The sequence below is a fragment of the Apodemus sylvaticus genome, chromosome 21 (genome assembly GCF_947179515.1).
Source record: "Apodemus sylvaticus chromosome 21, mApoSyl1.1, whole genome shotgun sequence".
NCBI classification, from domain to species: Eukaryota; Metazoa; Chordata; class Mammalia; order Rodentia; family Muridae; genus Apodemus; species Apodemus sylvaticus.
In genome coordinates, this window is record NC_067492.1 from 19562418 (window position 1) to 19572802 (window position 10385).

Sequence of the window (10385 nt, forward strand, 5' to 3'; positions counted from 1 at the left end):
TACAAAGATCTTTCATGTTTTTTTTGTGTGTGTGTGTGTGTATAGTGTGTCTGTGCTTTACAACTCAGACTTATTTGGAAGTATTTACAACAAAACACACGTGTTTATTTATGAGTGGTCATTTGCCACCGTTCTCCTTATTGTTCATCTCCACTTTGGACCTGACGTTTTTTAAAAGCTTCTTCTAACAATTTTTTCTTAATGTTTGTTTCCCCCCATTTAAAGGAAGTGTAATGCATTCTTGTCAAAATGAAGCAGAAATACATTAATTTCTCTCCTCCTTGTACTTGTTTCCTTTGATCTCCCTCAGTTGAGAACCCCTCATTTTCTTCAGCCCCACAAAATTCCTAGAAAATCTACTTTTCTTGGTGCTGCTGGGAAAAGGATGTTTTCTTTCATTATATTTCCTGACTGGTTACTGGTATAAACCAAGTTATTAGTAGGGCGGTGGTGATGCACACCTTTAACACCAGCACTCAGGAGGCAGAGGCAGGTGAATCTGAGTTGGAGGCTAGCCTGCTCTACACAGCGAGTTCCAGGACAGCTAGGGCTACACAGAGAAACCCTGTCTTGAAAATCAAAAATTCATTTTAAAAAAGTTATTTTTGATAAATATTTCCAGCTGCTCATCTTGATTAAAAATAAAAAAGTGTTTCCAAATGAAGACTGCCATATTCATTTCCCTCCAACGGTTTCCCTCCAAGTAATAATTGAAGAGCCATGATCTGTTACTTATTAAATATAGGTTTGGTTTGATTTTTTTCCTTTTGTTTGTTTGTTTTTTGTTTTTGTTTTGGGGGTTTGTTTGTTGGTGTTGTTTTGTGTATGTGTTTTTTTTTTTTTTTTAGTTTTGTTGTTTTTTTTCTTCGTTAGGATTTGTTTTCATTGTGAACATCTTGGTGCTGACTTAGTTGGAAGCTAAACCTGAAAGTTTTCCCACATACGTTACATACATAGGGTTTCTTCCAAGTATGGACAGTCTGATGAATAATACAGTCAGAACTAAGGCTGAAGCCCTTGCCACACTCCATGCATCGGAAAGGCTTTTCCCCAGTATGGCTTCTCTGGTGTCTAATTAAATGAGCATTGACATGGAAGGCCTTGCCACACTCACTGCACTGAAAGGGTTTCTCTCCAGTATGTATTCTCTGGTGCACAATATAGTCAGAACTACAGCTGAATGCTTTCTCGCATTCCATACACTTGAAAGGTTTCTCCCTAGTATGTATTTGCTGATGCCTGGTTAACTTGGCATTGATACTGAAGGCTTTCCCGCACTCTTGACACCGATATGGCTTTTCTCCAGTATGGGTCCGCTGGTGATCAAGCAGGTTTCTTTTAGAAGTAAAGCATTTCCCACATTCATTGCATTCAAATGGCTTCTCCCCGGTGTGAGTTCTCCGGTGTTGCATTAGCTTTGCATTAACGTTGAAGGCCTTTCCACACTCACTGCACTTATATGGCTTCTCCCCAGTATGGATTCTCAGATGCTGCCGAAGCTGGGAGTTACACCTAAAGGATTTCCCACATTCACTACATTCGTAAGGCCTCTCACCTGTGTGGATCCTCTGGTGCTGGATTAACTTCCCTTTGGCACTAAAAGTCTTTCCGCAGTCGCTGCACGCATAGGGTTTCTCACCGGTATGTACTCTCTGATGTTGAATGAGCTTTGCATTTTTAGTGAAGCCTTTGCCACACTCACTGCAGCGATGTGGCTTCTCTCCAGTATGTATGCTCTGATGCTGCCTAAGCTGGGTGCTGCACCTGAAGCCCTTTCCGCACACATCACACCCGTAAGGCTTTTCTCCAGTGTGAATTCTTTGATGCTGAATCAATTTTGCATTAACATTGAAAGCTTTCCCACAGTCACTACACTCGTAAGGTTTCTCCCCAGTGTGGGTTCTCTGATGAGTGATGTATGCAGAACTACAGCCGAAGCCAGTCCCACACTCCTTGCACTGATAGGGCTTCTCTCCTGTGTGTATCCTCTGGTGTCTAACGAGACTTCCATTAACACTGAAGGCTTTGCCACATACCTTACACTGATAGGGCTTTTCTCCACTGTGGATTGTCTGGTGTGTGATATAGTGTGAACTGTAGCTGAAGCACTTCCCACACTCCACACATTTGAAAGGTTTCTCTCCGTTATGAAGTCTTTGATGCCAAACAAACTTGGCTTTAACACTGAAGGCTTTGCCACATTCTGTACACTGGTAGGGCTTTTCCACATCACAGATTTCTGGAAGCTGATTAACTTGAGAGCTACCTTGAGAAGCCTCTGCTAATTCTGTGTGTTTCAAAGGTCTTTCCTCTGTAGTAATTCTTTCATTCTTCGTAAGTTTGGTATCAGAGTATTGCTCTCCAGTGGAGCTGGCATGATCCTGGGACCAGTGTGGAGTCTGACTACATAAACACCCTTCCAGGGAGCTTGTCTTAGCTCTTCCGTCAGTGGCACTGACACTCTCCCTCTCACTTCCTGCTGACTGGATTTCCTGTTGTTGGCCAACAATATAAGCTTTTGAAAAGTTTGTTTCCTGAGAAAAGTCCTTCTGAAGTTCAAATAATGTATTCTTTTTTTCTTCATACACTTCTTCTGTCAAATTATTGCCAGTCTGGATAGCAGTACATTCTACCAAAAGAAGTAGAAAATAATAAAACATGTCATATAGCCATGTTGGAAGAGAATATACTAATTAGAAAGCTATTTATTATATATAGGGTTTCAATGTGTTACCTAGGCTGGCTTTGAACTACTGATTCTCCTGTACCTTCTTCATAAGGGCTAGAATATCAACATGCCCTGCTCTAAAAGGTCCTTTAAAAATCACTAGAGTAGGTCATATAACCTAAGGTTCATCCATAAGGTGTAATTCTCATTGGTAAAGGATCTAGATATGTAGTTCATGAGAAGATGCCCAAGATAAACTTTAAGGTAAAACTAGAAAACAAAGCAGGTTCCAATTGTGAAGAATGAGCAGAGTGAACAAGACCATGTATCTCTGTGTCAGAAAACTTCTGAAGAAGTCCAGCTCTGCAAGACCACGTCACCCAAGAGACACCCACTCATGCTCTTGCAGGGCACGGGCACAGCAAAGCTAACAGTGGTAACAAAGGTTAAACAAAGGTGGCAGCGGTGAGGAAAACCGCGGTCTTGTCCATCAGATCAGTGTGCTCCCATCATCTCGCGCCTTCCTACAGTCTACAGTTCCTTCTCAGTTGTCCCTAAGGATCAAGCTCCTATGAAAGCAGGAAATGATTAACAAAGGACAGGACGAGGACCTATGGACGGATGAGCTGGGAGCCTGGGTCTGACAGGTGTCAGCAGAGAACGCAGCAGAACTGGGTTTTGTTTTCCTAAAGCTTCTCTCAAGCCTTCCTACAAATCTAAGTAAGGCTCACCTGACCACACCTCTTCCTATCTCTTTTAAAATAGTTGTACAAATTCCTTTCCATCAATCCTAAAGACCAGTCATCTCTGAACATTCTTTCATAGTCATAATTTCACAGTCCTGACCTCTCCACTTCTCAAGTCCCTCCCCCAGAAAAGCTTCCTTTATTTTTTCATCTCTCACTTCCCCTTACAACATAAAATATGCCCTTCCTTCTTCTACAACCAGGCAAGACTTCCAGTGGTGGGACTGGGACACCAACCCAGCCACAAAACCTTTGACCCATACCTGTCCTGCCTGTAGGATCTACTGGGGCAATGGTAGTTCAGAGCTCTAGGGTAGAACCAAACAGGACTGGCCAAAAAAAAAAAAAAAAAAAAAAAAAAAAAATCAATGAAGTAACTTCTAATACTCCTCTGCTATACTCATAGGTAGTGCCTGACCCATCATCATCAGAGAGGCTTCCTCTGGCAGATGTAGAGACCCCACAGCCAAATGTTAGGCAGAGGGGAACCCTGCAGAAGAGAGAGGAGGATTATAGAAGCCAGAGGGGTTGGGGACACCAGGAACACATAGCCCACAGAATCGACTAAGTATGGCTGCAAGGGGCTCAGAGACTAAAGTAGCAATCCCAGAGCCGGCATGGGTCTGCCTTAGGTCCTCTGCATACATGCTGTGCTCGTCTAGCTTGGGGGTTTTGTAGGACTCCTAACTGTGGGAACAGGGGTGTCTGACTCTTTTGCTTGCTCCTGGGACCCTTTCCCTGCTACTGGGCTGCTCATCCAGCTTACTCTTAGTACACTTTGCTGTGCCATGTTGGCTGCTTGCTATCACTGGGAGGCCTGCTCTTTTCTGAAGAGAAACAAGGGATCAATGGATCTGGGAGAGGAGTCTGGGAGGAATAGAGGGAGGGGAGGTGGCTGTCCAGATGTTTGTATAAGAGAAGAATAAATAAAAAGAAAAAAGGATAATGCCATTGCCTCACTACTTCATTAAAATTATTCTCAACAACACACGTAGCCTTGGCTCCTCTAGAAAGGGCTTTAAAACAATCTGAGCCTTTTCAAAATTAAAAATAATGTTGCTATAGATCCAGTGTTCGCTGCTGCCCATCCCTATCCCTACCATTCATTATTAGGAGGAGAACCTTTGGCAGAATGCTCATGACAGACTCAATGTGTTTTAAGAGATCGGGTAAAGTTCTTTTTCCTTCTACCATACGAGGGCCTAGCAAGAAGATAAATAGCTGCCTATTAATCTGCAAACAGGCCTTTGTTAAGCACACAATCCACCTGCCCCTGGATTTTGAACTTCTGGCCTCAAAAACTCGAAGAATACATATATGTTCTTAAAAACCATCCAAGGTACTGTTAGAGCAGCCCAAACTAAAGCATATGAAAAATGCAAATTATGCTTATAAACCACTCAATCGATACTCTCTTCCAATAGTTAGAAAAGCCTGCAGAGGCACCTCAACTCAGTCGTTCTCTTTATACAGAAAACTGAGATTGTTTCCACTGACTTGATGCTCAAGTGCATCAAGGCATCTCTGAAAAGAGTTTCATTACTTATGAGTCTTCAGCTCTAGAAGACAGTATCCAGGTTACCAAGCATCAACTTTTCTTGCAGACTACCAATGCACTCCTGTCCCACAAGTCCTGTCTCTGTCCTACTACTTCGCTAACATTTGACAGCACTCGGGTCTCTGACAGGGAAGTTATCTTTCACTATCACAGCTTTTGCACAGTGAAGATCAACCACGGGGCCTCAAGCTTTCTAAGGAAACGTTCTACCACTATGCTGCATGCCCTACCTTCTTGCATTATTCGAACTCCTTTGTAGTAGAAACCATTTTCAGATGGGTTAACATTGTATGTGTCATGGAGATCAACAACTCACTCTTTACCAATTTGTATTAGCGACTTCCACACCCTGTGGTATGGCAGATGGTAATCAGTGTCCATTCCATCTTCACTAACATGCCTTCCATTTAACTTTCTGAAGGACTGAGCTGACCACCCAAATCTTATTTTCCAGCTTCTCTTTCATAAAGGATCTATGGTCCAGCAAGTAAGACTTCATGGACATCACCAGCTGAGTTATGAAAACGGCCTTTTGTTTTGGGCTGCACAGTTTCACTGCTACCACAGTCTTTATATGCCCACCTTCTCCCCCTGCCCACCCAGAGCCTGTCTCACCTTTTACCAACAAATGAGATCAACTGTGGCATACAGAATGAGACTTGAACACCTTTGATTAAAGACCTCACAGCATGAATGTAAATGCAGACACTTGGTTGGGGCCCAGGCCTCCTGAAAGTCTGTGTACCCCTAAGAATCCCAAGTAGTTGTTGCTTCACTTCATTGCCACAGTTTCAGAGATGTGTTCCCTGGACATGAGAGACCTCAAATAACAGACCTGCTCAGTCGTGTGACTAGAAACAGTTTCCTCACAAACACAGATGGTATTATACTATAGCCTGTGGCTTTAGCTATTTCTGTGTAAGGTTAAGGCTATATTCTTCACGTTTAGTGGCAATGTTCAAAAATGTTAAGGGCTTCTACCCCCAAACCAAGAAATCTTGTTTGAAAAGGGTGTGGTCAGAGATAGAATACAGCATCTTGGAAAATGCACTGCACAATGCAGAAATGTGGCACACACACATGATGTTGGGCAGTGTGTGCCTCCCTTACCAGTCCAGAGGCCCTGGGAGTCTGTTCCAGTGGCCAGCTGAGACAGGTTTTCCAGATCTTTTCGTTCCTCTAGCTGTGAGATCACAGCAGGTTTGAGAAGTGGAAATCCTGATTTGGGAAACGGAAACAGAAAATAATGAAAACTCTCCCACATGTGCATTCGTAACTTCTGAGACTGCCTCCACCACGGGGAAGAAGGTAAGATCCTCAGAAAGGAGGCAGACAGGGATAAGAAGGGTCAGAATGTGAGCCAGGGACCACATGCAGAGAAAGCTGCGAGGAGTCTGCCTGAAGGGATACCACTTCTTGATCTTGGCCTGAAATACCCAGAGTTCACTGGAATTCTTAGAAAGACTCGATATAGTAAGGTGAGGGGCAGCCTGAAAGTGCCTCTGTAGAACATCAAGTTTCTATTTCTCAAACCATGTCCAATATACAGCTTCTCTAGGGTTCTTCAGAAGCGTGCCTGAGGCTTAGCAAAGTTCTTTGTTGGCCCCAAACAGCTCGAGATTTGCTCTTCCAGCAATCTATACATAGGAGATTAGAAAAAGCCCACTCATTAAACAATTACCAAATCCCCACCAGCCACTTCTTAGGAAGAAAGGAGCTAAGAAACCCAAAATGGCAGAGTTCTGTGGGAGAGAAACCTTACCCACAGAGGCCAAGTTCCTATAATTCTCCAGCATCACATCCCTGTACAATGCTCTCTGCTCAGGGGACAAACCATCCCATTCCGTCTGGGTGAAGTACACAGCCACATCTTCAAAGGTCACCGACTTCTGAAACAACAGGTTCTTGCTGCCCTAGGGCCAATTCCATGGCTCAGGCTCTAAGTAAGGGGCAGAGGGCAGAGTAAGGGCTTGGGGAGGGGCGGGCGCAGAGCACAAAGTTAGTGACAAGAGAAAGTGGAGAAAAAAGACACCAGGAAATAAACTATGGGATATCCTCCTTCTCTTACAGCAGAGAAACTGCATGTCATTTTCACACTGGGCTGAAAGAAAAAGAATTCCCGTGAGCAAATTCTACTGCACAATTCTGCTCTGCCTTAGACAGGCTGCCTCGCTGGCACCCTGCTGGAGGCGTCTGCAGTTCTGACTGCATCCCTGCCAGGTCTTAGGTCCTCTATGGTCTACCTCAGCCCCAGGTGCACTGCCCCCATCCTCATAAGGTAAACACATGTCCCTCACGCTTCCAAGGGTAGCCTGGCTCTAGCCCATCTGCCCCTGACCCCCCCACAGACCCCAACCAGGGACTTGCAGGCCTGCTGTCTTTCCCTTGTTCGCTCCCCCTTTCTACCACGGTCCCCACCCCTCCTGTTCAGAGGCAGAGCTTCCTTCTTACTGGGCTTCAGCTCTTCTTCTTTTTCCACCCTAGCTATCAATCACCCTAAACTTCCCCAACTCCTCAAAGGACCACAAGGGTGGTTTCCATGGCAACATTGTCCAGAATCCCTCTGCCAGAGTGCTCAAGTCCAGTGCCATACAGACCCTTGTGTGACTCTGTCTGCTGAGTTCACTGTCCTATCACCGTCACTGGTCACTGCCCGAGTCTCTGCCACCTGTCTGCCCACCTTTCTCATGAGATCCAGCCAGCAGGTAGAAATGCATTTCTTTCCAAGTCTCTCCAGCTCCCAGCTCTCAGCTCTCAATCTGAACTGCCCAGAAGAAGGGATGAGGGTCCCACAGCTCACCTGGGGCCAAACCCATGGGATCATCGCTGCCATCACCTGGTCTCCCTCTCAAGGAAGGACTGGAGCTGTGGAGAAACAGAGGGTGTGGGAGGAGTGTGAGAAAAGCCATCCAGTCAGGAGCACAGTTAAGACCTGAGGCCCAGGCAGCTGGTTTCCAGACAGGAACAGGAGCTGCCAGAGAAGACAGAGTGACCCCGTCACTGATTCACATACCCCGTATTATCCCCAGGATGCAGATGCTCTGAGAAGGGCTGCCAAGAAGCCTGGGATTTGGCAACTCTTACAAGTATCATATACAAGTATTTATATACAAGTATCATATAGAAGTATTTATAAAACTTAGGCAGACCACGAATGGAGCGTTCAGTTCAAGAGATAGCAATATCAAACCTAGTTCCTTTTTCTTTCTGCACCTGAGGATCGTCTGCAGTTACTCTGGAAGAAAGGCCAGCTAAGGGGGCAGCGTAGGCATGGGAGCTGGGAGTCAGGCTGCAGGAAGACACCACACAGGCAGGGGCAGCTGCTCCTCCACCTGCCAGTCCTCCCATTCCTGGTGTCAAGAATCCTCAGGCTTGCCAGGAGTGATGGCAAGACACACTGTCCAGTACCTGAGAGCTGGGGTGGGAGGATCAGAGTTTGAGGCCAGCCTGGGCTGCAAAAGAACCTGTCTCAAAATAACAGAAGGACCTCAATGAATCCCGGACATAGTAATGAATACTTGTAATCCCAGCACTCAGGAAGACAGGGCAGAAAGCTCCTGAATTCAAAGTTCAAGGCTACCTTGAACCACACAGGAATCCTCTCTCAACAAACCATGGGGGAAGGGCGGTGCACACGAACAAACGAATGAACCCAAGGCTTCCTGCAGGTCTCAGCGGGCTGGCTTCTTCCCCAGCCTAGGCTAACCTAGAGAAAGCTGAGCTAAAAGTGAGTGAGGGATCAGGCTGCCTTTCAGTTCTCAATCTGAACTGCCCACTTGTGGATCACAGACTTTCTGAGGGGTGGCTTTCTGCGGTTCTCCTAGGCCGAGAGCAGCTTTACAAAGCTGTCACCAACTTTCACAAGGACTTATACCATATATACCTCATTGCTGCTGTCCGGCTTCTCCCATTTTCTGAATGAGATACCTGCTGCAGCAAACTGCAGGCAATAAACATCTGTGAGGCCACCCTTGACCATCGGGGCAGAATTTGATAGGTAAGTGCTTTTCCCATTAGCCCTAGAAGGACATCTTTGAGATTCCAAGGCTCCTCAGAGACCCTGCAAAACAGAACCTGTTGAGGGCCAAATCTGGTAAGGCAACCTTGTAAGTACTTTATTAAAGCAAACTAAATTGGCCTAAGAAAGCCTTCCTACTCATATACCAGAGTCCTTACTGGTAGAGAATTGCAACCTAACTCAGTATAGAAATAAATTCAAAACTGAACTTCAGAACTGAGTCTCAGCCAATCATAGTGTCCAGGCTGATCAAACTAGGTTCAAATAGGGCAAGCACAGGGCACAAACGAACTGGCTAGCTCTCCAGCAAGGCACATGCCTTTTCCTGTCTATAAATACCCAGCACCATGGCATCCCGGTCTCACAAGTTGTTGTGGTATCAAATCATTCTTTGCTCAACTGAACTGTTATAGTTAATTTGCATATATATTTTTTCTCTGTTTTGCTATCTCTGTCCTTCACTCTGTCCACATGACTACATTCATAGTTAAATTCCCACAAACAAACAAAGCAAAACCCTTTGTCCTATGTTCTACATCTGGAAAAACCTAGACTACAAAAGGATTTTTACATTTTTCTACCTCTTCAAATTGCAGGAATTTTTTCAGTTAAATTCATTGTCTTATTTGGCAATTAAAAACTATCAGGCCATAAATTTTCCTCTGGCTCAGAATTAACCCTCAACCAAGAACTCTCAGAGGTTCTCATGGTCTACATTTCAGTTGCTACTTTAGAGCTCAGTAACTCTGACGCGTCTCTGACGTGATGGTTTTTCAAAATATATTGGTGCTATTCATTTTCCCCTACTAATAAGCTCTGGTTTCATTACTGTACCTTTAAATACCCTGATCTATTATTATTTACTGAGTTGGTTTATTTTAAGAGTTTTGTTTTACTTTTTGTTTGTTCGTTTTGTGTGTGGTATTAATGCCTATCTTTTCTTAAAATACCCTTTGGTATTTTTAAAAAAAAAAAAAAAAAACCTTATTCTACAAAGAAGAGTATGTAATTCAATTTGAGGATAGCAAATCAAGTTATGGTCCACCTCGATGCCAAAGGTGTTTGTGAAACTCAATACTCACATCAAATTTTAAAAATGTCTACCAAGGGGGTGCCCAGGAGAGGGGTGAAATGAATCAAATGCATTTTACATTTGTATGAAATTCTCAATGAATAAAAAAAAAAACTTGAAAAATGTGCTCCTATGGCTATTCTCATGTATTGGAGACACACACAAAACATTCATCCATCCTCAGTACTATGTTTGATACATAACCAGTCTGAAAACCTACCTATCCACTGAAAATACAAGTTGTTTTTATAGCTGTCTATTACCCAGCTGCACTAAGATGATCAAAAACAAAAACAAAAAAAGGTCAAACTGTTTACATATCA

At 44.1% G+C, this 10385-nt stretch overlaps 1 protein-coding gene across 2 annotated transcripts; it reads right to left on the reverse strand.

Moving 5' to 3' along the window:
* Nucleotides 1-836: 836 nt before the first annotated feature.
* Znf23 (zinc finger protein 23) lies at nucleotides 837-7289 on the reverse strand. Of its 2 annotated transcripts, XM_052167107.1 has the most exons (3): nucleotides 6735-7289; nucleotides 6083-6190; nucleotides 837-2629 (listed from the first exon to the last, which is right to left on the reverse strand). In XM_052167107.1, exons 1-3 carry the CDS (start codon nucleotides 6766-6768, stop codon nucleotides 870-872), a joined length of 1902 nt encoding a protein of 633 aa, XP_052023067.1. In that variant the 5' UTR covers nucleotides 6769-7289; the 3' UTR covers nucleotides 837-869. The 2 variants fall into 2 exon arrangements, with proteins under 2 accessions (XP_052023067.1, XP_052023066.1); XM_052167106.1 differs by having other exon boundaries at nucleotides 6083-7289.
* Between the last annotated feature and the right edge of the window lie 3096 nt (nucleotides 7290-10385).

Excerpts from the sequence above, each read along its gene's own strand:
- Znf23 (XM_052167106.1), bottom strand. The coding sequence starts at position 6,242 with ATGCACATGTGGGAGAGTTTTCATTATTTTCTGTTTCCGTTTCCCAAA. Across the intron at positions 2,630-6,082 it reads CTCCCAGGGCCTCTGGACTG|AATGTACTGCTATCCAGACT; the intron begins GTAAGGGAGGCA and ends TTCTTTTGGTAG.